Source organism: Ovis canadensis, chromosome 20, assembly GCF_042477335.2.
Source record: "Ovis canadensis isolate MfBH-ARS-UI-01 breed Bighorn chromosome 20, ARS-UI_OviCan_v2, whole genome shotgun sequence".
In the NCBI taxonomy this organism is placed as follows: domain Eukaryota; kingdom Metazoa; phylum Chordata; class Mammalia; order Artiodactyla; family Bovidae; genus Ovis; species Ovis canadensis.
The window spans coordinates 21,309,643-21,326,238 of NC_091264.1; the positions used below are offsets into that span (position 1 = coordinate 21,309,643).

The window sequence follows — 16,596 nt, forward strand, 5'->3', positions numbered from 1 at the left end:
TGAACTCATTTCTCTTTGCATCCACCAAAGTGCTGATTATAGCTGCAGAGATCATATATATGAGGGCAGAAGGTACCATCAGCAATGTAAGGCAATTCCTATTGGTTCCTGGGGCAACTCCCTCACCCAAATACCCAGAGGATCATTGCAAACCACCTCTATTCTCAAATTTCTGATCATTCATCCCCCCACCACCTCTTCCCTCTACAGTTAAACTCACCTCCTAATTCCTGGGGGTTAGAAAAAGAAAAGCAATCTGATAGGAATTTTCCTCAACTTACCACTACCTTTCATGTCAGAAGTTTCATTTAACCTCCTTTATTCCTTCTCTGATGATATAATAGACTTGTCACTCAGTCTTTCTCTAAGACAGATGTCTTCACATACTCTGGATCCCAAGCTTACAGTTTTCCATTTTTCTCCAGATCTTACAATAACCACTTCTTAAAATATCCTCACTGGTTTCTACTCTTTCTATGCAGACTCATCATTTTCTAGCCAGTTATGAATATTAGCTTTCTCCCATGCCTTAGCCTCAGTCTGTCTTCCTTTTTTTGCTTTCCTTATTCTGTTCAGCACCATCCATCTTCATCCCTTGCCCCTACTATGACCTTGAGGTCCGTATATCTACCTACCTTCTCTGATATTTATCTGCATTTTTATGTCTCAAAGACATCTTGAAGTCACCAAGCCCAGTAGGGAACACCATGTGTCGATTTTATCATCCATTTCAATATTAAATCCACATCCAATCTTCCAGCTTTTCTCTTGAAATATTTTTTGATTCACCCTTATTTTCTCAACTCTTCCACCATCTAAGTCCAGACCATTATCTTTTACTACAATTATCACCATTTGCCTTTTGTATCACATTCTTTATATTTATTGCTTTAACAATGCAATATTTTTTAAAAATACAAACATCATACCACTTTCATACGTAAATCTTCAATGACTTCCCTTTGCTCTTAAGGTCCTTAATGGAATACTTAGTATCTCTGACTAAACTCTACTACTGCTGCTGCTAAGTCACTTCAGTCGTGTCCAACTCTGTGTGACCCCATAGATGGCAGCCCACCAGGATCCCCTGTCCCTGGGATTCTCTAGGCAAGAACACTGGAGTGGGTTGCCATTTCCTTCTCCAGTGCACGAAAGTGAAAAGTGAAAGTGAAGTCGCTCAGTCATGTCCGACTCTTAGCCACCCCATGGACTGCACCTACCAGGCTCCTCCGTCCATGGGATTTTCCAGGCAAGAGTACTGGAGTGGGGTGCCATTAATTCCTTGCCTTCCAAAATTCATCAAACACAACTTTCTTTGTGTTCATGTACTACTTTGTATCCTTCTGACCACAAGGACTTTACACAAGCTAATCCCTTGCCTGCTACTAAACAACTCATAAATCTTATCTCCTACTTTTTTTCCTCAAGAGTCTTTCTCAGATCTTCAAATCTAGATCAGGTATTATAATAAATCTTAAAACTTTCCACCCTACCTTGTTAAATGTATCAAAACTTCCCTTTTTTGAGTGTTTTTGGTTAATATATAGTTGCACTGTGAGGGCAAATGTTGTGTGTTTTTGTTTTTGTTTTCATTTTTCTTTTCATATCTGATACCTAGCACAACATGAGGAAGAAGATGGGCTTTCTTTTAATGTTTGTTGAATATGTAAAAAAGAGACACGACTCATTCTGTGTCCAATTTTAAGTAACATCATGGATTTGCATCAAGCTTACAGAAATCTCTGACTTGGATTTTCAATAATTTACTCAAGCCAAATGCCTTCACAGTCATTTTTTGGAAATATGCCCAATTTCTATCAATTTGCAACATTTTAATGTATTTCAGTCAGTCAGTCCAGTCACTCAGTCATGTCTGACTCTTTGCGACCCCGTGAATCGCAGCACGCCAGGCCTGCCTGTCCATCACCAACTCCCGGAGTTCACTCAGACTCACGTCCATGGAGTCGGTGATGCCATCCAGCCATCTCATCCTCTGTCGTCCCCTTCTCCTCATGCCCCCAATCCCTCCCAGCATCAGGGTCTTCTCCAATGAGTCAACTCTTCACATGAGGTGGCCAAAGTATTGGAGTTTCAGCTTTAGTATCATTCCTGCCAAAGAAATCCCAGGGCTGATCTTCTTCAGAATGGACTGGTTGGATCTCCTTGCAGTCCAAGGGACTCTCAAGAGTCTTCTCCAACACCATAGTTCAAAAGCATCAATTCTTCAGCGCTCAGCTTTCTTCACAGTCCAACTCTCATATCCATACATGACCACTGGAAAAACCATAGCCTTGACTAGACAGACCTTTGTTGGCAAACTAATGTCTCTGCTTTTCAATATGCTATCTAGGTTGGTCATAACTTTCCTTCCAAGGAGTAAGTGTCTTTTAATTTCATGGCTGCAGTCACCATCTGCAGTGATTTTGGAGCCCAAAAAATAAAGTCTGACAGTGTTTCCACTGTTTCCCCATCTATTTCCCATGAAATGATGGGAGCAGATGCCATGATCTTCGTTTTCTGAATGTTGAGCTTTAAGCCAACTTTTTCGCTCTCCTCTTTCACTTTCATCAAGAGGCTTTTGAGTTCCTCTTCACTTTCTGCCATAAGGGTGGTGTCATCTGCATATCTGATGTTATTGATATTTCTGCTGGCTGCTTTTCAATATACTATCTAGGTTGGTCATAACTTTCCTTCCAAGGAGTAAGCGTCTTTTAATTTCATGGCTCCAATCACCATTTGCAGTGATTTTGGAGCCCCAAAAAAGTAATGTATTTGGGGTTTTGTCTAGTCAAGGCTATGGTTTTTCCAGTAGTCATGTATGGATGTGAGAGTTGGACTGTGAAGAAGGCTGAGCACCAAAGAATTGATGCTTTTGAAGTGTGGTGTTGAAGAAGACTCTTGAGAGTCCCTTGGACTGCAAGGAGATCCAACCAGTCCACTCTGAAGGAGATCAGCCCTGGGGTTTCTTTAGAGGGAATGATGCTAAAGCTGAAACTCTAGAAGTTTGGCCACCTCATGCTAAGAGTTGACTCATTGGAAAAGACTCTGATGCTGGGAGGAATTGGGGACAGGAGGAGAAGGGGACGACAGAGGATGAGATGGCTGGATGGCATCACTGACTCGATGGACGTGAGTCTGAGTGAACTCTGGGAGTTGGTGATGGACAGGGAGGCCTGGCATGCTGTGATTCATGGGTTGCAGAGTTGGACATGACTGAGCAGCTGAACTGAACTGAACTGAATTTAATTTAATTTAAAAAACTGCAGTCCTCATTTATAATCTACTTGAAACATCTTTGTTATTTTTTCATCTGTTTTTCTTGGACTTTCTCAATGTTTGCTTTCCTTTTGGCCTCCACCTTCCAATTGTTTGCCTTTTCTCTCTGAGTCAATTTTTATATGTTAAAAATTTGATACTTTTGACCCCAAACACACAAACATACAAACAACATAAAAATTCTAGCCTTTCATAAACACAATTGTATTTGCCTAATAGCCATACATCAATTCATAGAATATAAATTTGATGAAGACCCTGTGTCTATTTTTTTCCCTGATATATCCTTAGCTTCTTAACAACACATCTGGAACATAGAAGTACTCAATAAAATATTTGCTGAATAAATAAACTTTCATAAAGCATTATTGAAGAACAGCAAAAATGTCCTAAAATAATTTTTATTATTCTCTTTTGTAACAGAGAGATTATTCCTCAGTAAAATACTGTCCCATAAGCAGGGATGACAATGATTTATCCACATAAATTCCTGTAACTTTCTAAAATATATAGCTGCTACTTTTTTTTCATTTGAGTTTTAGTGGTAATTTCTGAAATCATATGCAAAAGTAAATGCCTTTAAGGTGCTACTTTATACTTCCAAATGAGGGTTTAAAGTTCATAAGTTTTGGTGGACAAAGACACAGGATGAACTGTCACTCATACACAGGACCATAACACAGAGACCACTGGCCACAATGAAAGTCTTAATTATCATATTCTTCATTGTGCGATACACTTTCACCCCACATTTTAACATCTCTAAGTTGAAATCAATCTAATGATCAATGGAGTTGCTTAGTTTAATTAGTAACATTTCATTTTTCTTATTATTGTTATTGTCATATAAAATAAGCCATGTTTCAAAATATCTGGTCTTTTTAATTCAATTAAATCCTTTCATGATGATAGTATTCAAAACAGAGGTTTTGGTAAGAAAAGAGAGAAGAGTAAACTAAAATGATGAGGAGTGAAGTGGACAAGAAGATCCAGGAGGAGAAAAAGGGAAAAAAGTACCAACCAGAAAAGGATTATCATGAGGGCTGTGAGGATGTCTAATACTATGCTTCAGAGTACTTTTGAAATGAGAGTCCTTATATGAAATCTTTCAGCCAGACAAAGCTTCCTAATGGAGCAGTGGCTATGAGGAGACAGAGCACCCCAGGTGTAACAATTAACACAAAACATCTTCTGAACACTGGCAGAGGACCCCAGACATCCAGAAAGGCAAACCAACATCTTTGGAATGAGTCCATGAATCTCTTTGGGTGTTCTTGGCTGTTGAGAGCTGTTTCACCATTAATCTAGAGGCTTTGTCTTCTGTGCAGTGTGGCCTGACAAGTCTTAATGCTATTGTAAGGAGTCAGGTCTGAATCCCAGAGGCAGGAGACTTAAATCTAGTACTTTGGACCTTCAGAGAACTCCTCACCACATGGAACATTAATAGACAAGAGCCCACCCAAAGTGCTCCAACTCAACACAGACCAAGCACCACCCAAGAGCCAGCAAGCTATAGTTCAGGATGGCCCATACCAATCCTTCAGCAAAACATGAGCACAACTCTGCACATCAACAGGCAGTCTGCCCAAATCCATATTGAACCCATAGATACCCCAAAACACACTACTGGACACAGCACTACCCTCCAGAAAGACAAGATCCAGCTCCATCCACCAGGACACAGGCAAAAGTCCTTCCAACTAGGAAAGTCTTCACAAGACACTGGTCCCAACCTACCCATAGGGGGATAGACTCCACAATTAGGAGGAACTACAACCTTCCAGCCTGCAGAAAGGAGACCTCAAACTCAATAAATTAAACCAAATGAAAAGACAGAAATATACAGCAGATGACGGAACATGGTACAAAGCTACAAGACAAAACAAGCGAGGCAGAAATAGGTAGTCCACCTGAAAGAGAATTTAAAATAATGATAGAAAGATGATTTAAAATCTTTTATTTTTATTTTTATTTTAATTTATTTTATTTTAGTTTAGTTTTTTATTTTTTAAATTTTAAAATCTTTAATTCTTACATGCGTTCCCAAACATGAACCCCCCTCCCACCTCCCTCCCCATAACATCTCTCTGGGTCTTGAAAGCACAGTGGAGGCACAGATAAGTAGACTGGAGGTAAGTTCAAGAAGATGCAAGAAATATCTAACAAGGACTAGAAGAATTACAAAATAATCGACAATGAACAATGAAATAACTGAGCATGAAAATATACTGGAGGGAACCAACAGTAGAGTAACTGAGATGGAAGAATGGATAAGTAAGCTGGAAGATAGAATGGTGGAAATACCTGAAGCAGAGTAGGAAAAAGAATAAAAAGAAATGAGGACCACCTCAGAGACCTCTGGAACAACATTAAGCATCCCAACATTCAAATCATATGTGTCCTAGAAGAAGAAGACAAAAGGAAAAGGCATGAGAAAATATTTGAAGAGATTATAATTGAAGGTTTCCCTGAAATGGAAAGGAAATAGCCACCCAAGTTCAGGAAGCCCAGAGTCCCATACAGGATAAATCCAAGGAGAAACACCAAGACACATATTAATCAAACTAATGAAAATTGAACACAAGAACAAATATTAAAAGCAGCAAGGGAAAATCAACAAATAACATACAAGAGGACCCCCATAAAGCCAACAGCTGACCTTTTTATGTCAAGTGATGAAAGCAGAAAAAACTACAACCAAGATTATTTTATTCAGCAGGGATCTCATTTAGATTTGAAGGAGAAATCAAAAGCTTTAAAGACAAACAAAAGTTAAGAGAATTCAGAACCACCAAACCAGTTCTTCAATAAATGCTAAAGGAACTTCTCTAGACAAGAAACATACAAAGAAAGGCTTATAAAAACAAATCCAAAACAATAAAGTAAATGGTAACAGGATGATATTTATCGATAATTACCTTAAATGTAAATGGGCTAAATGTTCCAACTAAAAGACACAGATTGGCTGAATGGATACATAAAGAAGACCCCTATGTATGCTGTCTACAAGAGATCCACCTGAGACCTAAGGAGACATACAGAGAGTGAGGAGCTGGAAAAAGATATATCATGCAAATGGAAATCAAAAGAAAGCATGAGTAGCAATACTCATATCAGATAAAATAGACTTTAAAATAAAGACATTTATGAAACAAAGAAAGACACTACATAATGATCATAACTGACATATTGTTAGCCAGACTCATCAAGAAAAGAAGGGAGAAGACTAAAATTAATAAAATTAGAAGTGAAAAAGGAGGAGTTATAACAGACAACACAGAAATACAAAGGACTGTAAGATCCTACTATGAGCAACTATATCCCAATAATATGGACAACCTGGAAAAAATCGGCAAATTCTTAGAAAAGTATAGCCTTCCAAAACTGAACCAGGACAAAGTAGAAAATATGAATAGGCCAATTACAGACACAGAAATCAAAACTATAATAATAAAAAAAATCTTCCAGTAAACAAAGACTCAGAGACCTTCAAAGGTGAATTCCAGCAAAAGTTTAAAGAGCTAACACCTATCCTACTCAGACTCTTCCAGAAAATTTCAGAGGGAGGAAAACTCCCAAACTCACTCTGTGAGACCAGTAACACGCCAGTGCCAAAACCAGACAAATACGCCACAAGAAAAGAAAATTATAGGCCGATATCACTGATGAACATTTATGCAAAAATTTTCAACAAAATTCTAGCAAACAAAATTCAACAGCACATTAAAAAGATCATTAATCTAGCTTCATTCTTTTACAAGTGGTTGACCAGTTTTCCCAGCACCGCTTGTTAAAGAGATTGTCTTTACTCCATTGTATATTCTTGCCTCCTTTGTCAAAGATAAGGTGTCCATATGTGTGTGGATTTATCTCTGGGCTTTCTATTTTGTTCCATTGATCTATATGTCTGTCTTTGTGCCAGTACCATACTGTCTTGATGACTGTGGCTTTGTAGTAGAGCCTGAAGTCAGGCAAGTTGATTCCTCCAGTTCCATTCTTCTTTCTCAAGATTGCTTTGGCTATTCGAGGTTTTTTGTATTTCCATACAAATCTTGAAATTATTTGTTCTAGTTCTGTGAAAAATGTGGCTGGTAGCTTGATAGGGATTGCATTGAATTTGTAAATTGCTTTGGGTAGTATACTCATTTTCACTATATTGATTCTTCCAATCCATGAACATGGTATATTTCTCCATCTATTAGTGTCCTCTTTGATTTCTTTCATCAGTGTTTTATAGTTTTCTATATATAGGTCTTTAGTTTCTTTAGGAAGATATATTCCTAAGTATTTTATTCTTTTCGTTGCAATGGTGAATGGAATTGTTTCCTTAATTTCTTTTTCTACTTTCTCATTATTAGTGTATAGGAATGCAAGGGATTTCTGTGTGTTGATTTTATATCCTGCAACTTTACTATATTCATTGATGAGCTCTAATAATTTTCTGGTGGAGTCTTTAGGGTTTTCCATGTAGAGGATCATGTCATCTGCAAACAGTGAGAGTTTTACTTCTTCTTTTCCAATGTCCATCAGCAGATGAATGGATAAGAAAGCTGTGGTACATATACACAATGGAGTATTACTCAGCCGTTAAAAAGAATTCATTTGAATCAGTTCTGTTGAGGTGGATGAAACTGGAGCCGATTATACAGAGTGAAGTAAGCCAGAAAGAAAAACACCAATACAGTATACTAACACATATATATGGAATTTAGGAAGATGGCAAGGATGACCCTGTATGCAAGACAGGGAAAGAGACACAGATGTGTATAACGGACTTTTGGACTCAGAGGGAGAGGGTGGGATGATTTGGGAGAATGCCATTCTAACATGTATACTATCATGTGAATTGAATCGCCAGTCTATGTCTGACGCAGGATGCAGCATGCTTGGGGCTGGTGCATGGGGATGACCCAGAAAGATGTTATGGGGAGGGAGGTGGGAGGGGGGTTCATGTTTGGGAATGCATGTAAGAATTAAAGATTTTAAAATTTAATAAAAAAAAAAAGATCATTAATCATTACCAAATGGGCTTTATCCCAGGGATGTAAGGATTCTTCAATATATGCAAATCAATCGATTTGAGACACCATATTAACAAACTGAAAGATAAAAACCGTATGATTATCTCAATAGATGCAGAGAAAACTTTTGACAAAATTCAGTACCAATCTATGATAAAACTCTCCAGAAAGTAGGAACAGAAGCAGCCTACCTCAAGATAATAAAGGCCATATATGACAATTCCACAGCAAATATTATTCTCAATGGTGAAAAATTTAAAGCATTTCCTCTAAAATCAAGAACAAGACCAGGGTGCCCACTCTTGCCACTCTTGTTCAGTGTAGTTTTGGCAGTCCTAGCCACAGCAATCAGAGAAGGAAAAGAAATAAAAGGAACCAGACTGGAAAAGAAGTAAAACTCTCACTGTTTGCAGATGACATGATTCTTTACAAAGAAAACTTTAAAGATGTCACCAGAAAATTACTAACACTAATCAAAGAAAGTAGCAAAGTCAAAAAGGATACAAAGTTAATACACAGAAATCGCTTGCACTCCTATACACTAACAATGAAATATCAGGAGAAATTAAGGAAACAATCACTTTCACCATTGTGGCAAAAAGAATAAAACACCTAGGAATAAACCTACCTAAAGAGACAAAGCACAGACATCAGTTTGCCAACAAAGGTCTGTATAGTCAAAGATATGGTTTTTCCAGTAGTCATGTACTGATGTGAGAGTTGGACCATAAAGAAGACTGAGTGCCAAAGAACTGATGGGCAATTCCTATCAAACTATCAGTGATATTTTTCACAAAATTAGAACAAATCATTTTACAATTTGCACGGAAACAAAGAACACCTCAAATAGCCAAAGCAATCTTGAGAAAGGAGATTGGAGCTGAAGAAATCAATCTGCCTGACATCAGACTATACTAAAAAGTGACAGTCTTCAAGACAGTATGGTACTGTCACAAAAAAAGAAATATAGACCAATGGAACAAGATAGAAATTCAGAGAAAAATCCATGCACCTATGGGGACCTTATCTTTGATGAAGGAGGCAAGAATATACAATAGAGAAAAGACAGTATCTTCAATAATTGGTACTAGGAAAGTTGAGGAACTACATGTGAAAGAATGAAATTAGAACACCTCTTAACACCATACACAAAAATAAACTCAAAATGGATTAAAGACCAAAAAATATAAAACTTTTAGAGGAAAATTTAGGCAGAACACTCTTTGACATAAATGACAGCAAGATCGTCTATGACCCACCTCCTAGAATAATGGAAATAAAAGCAAAATAAACAAATGGGACCTAATTACACTTAAAAACTTCTGCACAATGAAGGAAACTATAAGCAAGGGGAAAAGACAACTCTCAGAAAGGGAGAAAATAATAACAAATGAAACAGCTGGCAAAGGATTAACTCCAAAATATACAAGCTGCTCATGTGGTTCAATACTAGGAAAACAAACTATCCAATCTAAAAAAGGGCAGAAAAACTAAACATACCTTTTTTCAAAGAAAATGTACAAATGGCTAACAAACACATGAAAAGATGCTCAACACTGCTCATTATTAGAGAAAGGCAAATCAAATCTACAATGAGCTATCACCTCATACCAGTGAGAATGGCCACCATCAAAAAATCCACAAAGAATTGCTGGAAAGGATGTGGAGATTAGGGAACTCCCTTACATTGCTGATAGGAATATAAATTGATACAGCCACTACGGAGATTCCTTAAAAAACTAGGAATAAAATCACCATTTGACCAAGCAATACCCCTTCTAGACATATACCCTGAGGAAACCAAAACTGAAAAAGACACATATACCCCAATATTTATTGCAGCAATGTTTACAATAGCTAGGATGTGGAAGCAACCTAGATGTCCATCAACACATGAATGGATAAAAAAGCTATGGTACATATATACAATGGAAACTACTCAGCCATGGAAAGGTACATATTTGAGTCCGTTCTAATGAGGTGGATGAACCTAGAGCCTATTATATGAGGGAAGTAGGCCAGAAAGATAAAAATAATATCATCTATTAATCCTTATAAATGGGATCTACAAAGATGGTGCTGATGAATCTACTTGTAGGGCAGCACTGGAGATGCAGACATAGAGAACAGACTTATAAACAAGGGTGAGGGGAGGAAGGAGAGGGTGAGATGAATGGAGAGAGCAGCATGGGAGCATATACATTACAGTATGTAAAGTAGATAGCCACTGGAAATTTGCTGTATGATTCAGGAATAAACTGGGGCTCCATAACCACTTAGAGGGGCGGGAAAGGGTGGGAGGTGGGAGGGAGGTTCAAGAGGGAGGAGACACATGTACACCTATGTCTAATTTATGTTGATGTATGGCAGAAATCAAACCAGTATTGCAAAGCAATTATCTTTCAATTAAAAATAAAAATAAAATAGGAATAAAGCTATCATATGACCCAGCAATTCCACTACTGGGCATAGGCCCTCAGGAAAGCATATTGAAAAAGGCACCTGTACCCCATTATGCATTTGAATCAGTTCTAATCAGATGGATGAACCTAGAACCTATTATACAGAATGAAGTAAGTTAAAAAGAGAAAGACAAATGCTGAGTATTAGCACATAGGTATGGAATCTGGGAAGATGGAACTGATGATCCTATTTGCAGGGCAGCAAGGGAGACACAGACATAAAGAACAGACTTAGGGTCACAGTGGGGGAGGAAGAGGGTTGGAGAGAGTAGTATTAAAACATGTACATCACCATATGTAAAACAGATAGCCAGTGGGAATTTGCTATATGATGCAGGGACCCCAAAGCAGGTGCTCTGTGACAGCCTGGAGGGGTGGGGTGGGGAGGAAGGTGGGAGGGAGGTTTAAGAGGGAGAGGACAAATGTCCACCGACGGCTGATTCAGCCTGCTGTGCGACAGAAACCATCACAATATTGTAACGTAATAACCTTCCAGTTAAAAACAAAATAAAATGATGAGGAGCAAGGGAATTTAAGTGTTTATCTATCTACCTACTGTAAATATATAAAAGTATATATATGTGTGTGTACAATACATATGCAATATATATGTATGTAGTATATATAAAATAGCATAAGCATATATGTAATATATATAATGCCATGCATATGGAAATACACCACTTTTATCACCTTTTACTGTAATCACTTGTGACTGTCTCTACTTTATTCCCTAAACTCCTTAAGAACAGGACTATGTATTAATCTTCCTTGTATTCCTCAGCGATGGGCATTTGATAGAAATTTAAATTCATTAAGCACAAGTGAGTTAAATCTAATAGCTTCGTGTTTGACAAATTCATAGCAAATAAAATTTGATGCAATAAATTTGTAAGGTATTTCTGAGAAGTACACTACGTTCTCTGATAAGGAACATTAACTTACTTGGGTTATTTGATTACTCTCTAATTCACTGATGCATTAATTTTCTGAATACAGTAATTACCAAATCAGGAATTACTAATAGAGAAATGAATAAAAATCTACTGCCTCAGGGCATTTAACAATTCCCAAGGGCCCAAACATATTTCTGAAAAATAAACAAAATCTCCAAAAGTTATTTGCTCACTAGCAGAATTAGCCTTGCTAATTGTCACACATGTGAGATAAATTTTTAAGTGTCTCAATCTTTTAGGAGTTTATAAAAGTGAACACATTATTTCAATTGACACACTCAATATGGAAAATATACAAACAGTGCAGAGTGATTAATACAAACACATTAATATTGTCCAACCCCAGCATGAACAAATTTAGGAGTAGAATGAAGAAAACATCAGCAAGGCAGGAGAGAGATAATAAAGAATCAGTTCTAATCAATCAAGAAAGGGTCCACATCAAGGTTGCCATTTCCAGAGTTCTCTGAATAATAAGAAAGATTATTTCAATCACCCAGTGTGTGGGAAAAATGTTTCCAAATCATGATTATTACCAGGGGAAACAAAAATTGATAATGAAACATACATAGGAAGGAGATTTAGAAGAAACAGGACTTTCAAACTGAAGGGAAATGGAATTCGAGTGGCACTGAATCCCCAGTTCCAGTAGCAGGATAAATGAATTTATTACTCCGTTTGCCTTTCTGAAAAGTCACTGAACAGCTAAGAATGGAAAAACAAAGTAAAACAAGACAAGTTTTCACAATTCTCACATAGATTTAAACAAATAATTTTACATTGAATAAAGGAGATCTTACCCTGTCTTCCTGCTTAATCTCTACCATTTGTAATTCCATCCAAAACCTTCTCCCCACATCCTAGCACACCTTGGTTTTGCACACTTTCCTTGATCATCCCATATGTAGAATTCCAATAATCTATTTCATTGCCCTTAGAACAGGTTCTTAGGATGGATTCCCAAGTAAATGAGAGACATGCTTTGGTACCTTTCCTAAACTAATGGGTTGATTTTTCACTGGATTTTAAAATAATGACTAAATAATGTCAAGGTTTTATAATTTTTAATTTGTATGAGAACCTCTCATACCAAGAGGAATTCTGGCACCCAAACGCACTACATAATCTATTTTCAATTTTATTTTCAAGAAGTATTAAATGAAGACTTTTGAGAAATCACCTTACCCAGTGAGTTTGACTGCATGTGTCCGAAACTTTCGATATTTTTCTGAGTCTTCATTTGTGCTGGTAATGTGTCTATATATCCCTGTCTTATAATTGAAGAAATCCTCATGAACTTGCATTATAGCTAAAATAAAACCCAACAGGATAAATGACATGATTTTAAATCATTATCTTAAAAAAAAACTTCAGAAATTCTTACAGAACAGTCAACAAGTAAATTACCAGGGGTAGAATCTTGCAGGAATTTTGCAGTTCAGCTTAATTTTCTTTCCTACTTAATTGACTGAAACATTTCCTAGTTCTCTTATAAAAGTATCTTTTAGCTACTTAGCATATTACTCAAAGTCACGTTATACATTTAGAACTCGATCTTTTTTGACAGAAGCACTATTATCAGGAGCTGAATCCTTGAAGGAAACCCACAACACTCACTGGTGATCACTATTTCTCCATTAACCTTGGGCTTCTCCACCAGTCCCTTAAAATTCCAATTAAGCTATCAGTGAAGGGTGAACCTAACAAACAGGGTTTAAAGTAATTGTCCTTCCTCCTTAGAAGTAAATACAAAAGTTTCCTTGGTACGTTTGAATAAAAAGTAAACCCTTAGCAAAAGAATACTCTGGCAAGATTGCATCCCTCCAGCTTCGGGGAGCTAAGCCAATAGTGTATTCTTCAGAAAGGAAGAGCTTATATTTTATAAAACTCTTCTTTCTTCCCTCACCTAGATTATTTCTTTTTCTTTTCTGTATTGTGACTGTTTTATTGAAAGGCTTGAGCAATTTACGGTGAATACTTTAAACTTCTCCTCTAGAAGACATGAATTGAAAGCATTTTTATTTGGGCTAGTTACAAATACCTGGACAATTGTGCAACATGCTTGTCTTAGTTTGATGTGAATTTTAGATAAAATAAGAAAGCAAGCCACTAACATTTGACAGATCCTAACATGAAGCTTCTCCTCCAAAGTCAAGTATTACTTTTGATTTCTACTTTTTATCTCATTTTTTAAGGTTGCATGCCTTTTCTGATGGTGTCCAAATATTCATAAAAGAGATGAAATCTTTATTTACTTGAACAAACGTTTCCATAGGATTAGGAATTTATATAACTGTACTCTATTCAGCTCTTTGCTTTTGTCCTCTTTCCCGCACCTAAACTTCTTTTTAATTCTACAGATTTTAGAAGAATGCACACAGTACTATTTATTCATCATTCCATCACATTTTACATTCAAAGGCAAAGGGGGAAAAGTTGTACATTAGCACTGGCGACAACATGCAGACAGCCATGTTGCATCTACAGCAAGATGAGGCAACCGCATTTATAACCGTGAAAATATTGCTATCGGCAATCTCTCCCATAGAGCTACTGACTCCATTAGCATTCAAAGCACCATGAATAAAAAGTACTCTTCAACGCAGAAAAATACCCTCCCCAACTAAAGAAACATGAATGAGATGCCATGACAATTAACTTGAAGATGGATTCCTCCTTGAGTTTCTGACACCAAACAGACCTGATGATCTAACTGCATAAGCTACCATAGTGCAATTTTACTTTTGGAAAACCACACAAATTTATTACACTGTACCCACACACGAGGGTAGGATACTGAGCTGTCTTCTGCTCTTGGTTCAGCCTGGCAGGAGGAAAGTTCTCAACAAACCTTGGTTCCATGATGCTGAATAATTTGAACTTCAACTTTATTATTTTCAAATTTTACCTCTTTATTTTTGATTCAGTCTGTAAAATTCATGAATACTTAAGTATCTGACCATTAAATAAACATAAGATATTCTCAATTTTCAATCATTATGCTGCAGATTTCTTTTAACTGATTAAAAGCATGAGAGAGAACGCATATAAGAATTAAAGATTTTAAAATTAAAAAATAAATAAAAACGGAAAAAAAAAATAAAAGCATGAGAGAGAAACTTTAAACAGTAATATAATGATTTAAAGACTCAAAGAGGTTTACAAAATTTGACCAAAGTCATTTAAGTAGCAAATGTCAAAGCTGGAATTTCAAATTCAACCTTGACTTCAAATGCCTGGCTTCCTTCAAGTTTATCACACAAACTCTAGTTAATGAAGGATATATTTAAATTACACATTAATTCCCTACTGTTTTTCTAGCCTTCAAAGATTACACAACTGAAAGGAGAAAAAAAAATTCTTTTTATTCATTTCAGGTTTTGTGTATGGCCCCAGGATTTTAAAAACTGAATTCAGGCCCTGTTCAGAATAAGCTTTGGTTTCTCAATAAATGTTAAGCGATGATAAAGATCAATAAAAGTCTTTCCAACACAATTTTAAAATCTGTTGTTCCTATTATCTGTTGAACCAATATTGATTAGGCCGGCATTCAGAAACACAAAAATACATATAACCAATAGTTCCTTGGGTATACATCAAATGTTTTCAATTTAATTTTGGTTTGTTTAACCTAATTATTTTATGTATTTATCAATTCCACTGTATTGATAATATTAATATATTTTTGGACTTTTCAGTATTCACAGCCTGAATTTCTATTTTAGGCCTCACTGGTTTTGTTCTTCCAAGCATTTCAAGGTAATCTTTAATACTGGAAATATCCACTGTGAACTTATTTTTATTCATACCATTGGTGCAAAATAAATTCCAATAGATAGCAGAGGAACCGTGTATCAGATATAATATCTTCATATTAAATCAAAGGACATTTTATAAATTAGTATATGATTTCCTTATTGATTTTGGTTTACTATCCATAACACATTTTCAAAATAGATCAAAATGGAAAGCATTTTATAAAACGCAAAAATCATCCTGGTTTATTTGATTTCTTTTGAGCTCATAGGAAAAGGGAAGTGTCTACTTTTTTTCTATTGCTAAACCTTCATTTTTTTACAATCCATTATCTAATCCATTTAAACGGAAGTGAGAAGATTTTTAACACTATGTATGAGTCAAATATAACTAAACAATCAAACAAGCTCTCAGTATTTCCTGTTTGAATGTCTTTTGGGTCCATGATCACTTTGTATAGACTAAGCTGACTTTCATCCAATGTGTCAATATCATTTATTCAACAATTCAATTTATGAATGAGTCTGTCTTCTTCAAGAACAAGAGGAGCTAATGAGGCTATTCGGTGAGCATATCTCCTATAATTACATTGGTCTTGCAACCATTGAATCTTTAAGAATTATCTAAAAGCAAAAGATATCTATCATTTATTAAGCTCTTTATATAGGAGTTAAATGCAATGTTGTTTATTAAAGGAATAAATAAGACACAATCATATTTCATCCAAGCTTACCTTGTGCGCATGCTAAGGCATTTCAATCAAGTCCGACTCTTTGCGACTCTATAGACTGTAGCCTTCCAGGCTCCTCTGTCCATGGGATTCTCCAGGCAAGAATACTGGAATGGATTGCCATGCCCTCCTCCAGGGGATCTTTCCGACCCAGGGATCAAACCCGTATCTCTTATATCTCCTGATTGACAGGTGAGTGCCACCTGGGAAGCCCAAGCTTACCTTGAACTGGTCCATTTTGCATGATTTCTCTCATGATCTCAGTTTCCTGGAGGGAAAAATATCAGTGAACACCGTTATTGTTGTCAGAGTACACTACACCTATTGGTTGGTCTGTAATGTTAGGGGCTGTACAATCAGCTTAGGAATTATGGAGCCCAGTGTGCCTTGACAAC

General features: G+C 36.5%; 1 protein-coding gene across 4 annotated transcripts in view; it reads right to left on the reverse strand.

Annotated features, from left to right (window-relative positions):
• The window catches only part of TINAG (tubulointerstitial nephritis antigen), a 108,325-nt gene that overhangs the window by 46,428 nt on the left and 45,301 nt on the right, over positions 1–16,596 (reverse strand). For all 4 annotated transcript variants that reach the window (XR_011251390.1, XM_069564106.1, XM_069564105.1 and 1 more), the window contains exons 8-9: positions 16,424–16,469; positions 12,901–13,024 (exon numbers count right to left, since the gene is read on the reverse strand). Coding sequence is in view for 3 of the 4 variants with exons in the window: in XM_069564106.1 (XP_069420207.1) it covers positions 12,901–13,024; positions 16,424–16,469 (170 nt within the window). In the remaining variant the exon portion in view is untranslated. The remainder of the gene's footprint in view (positions 1–12,900; positions 13,025–16,423; positions 16,470–16,596) is intronic.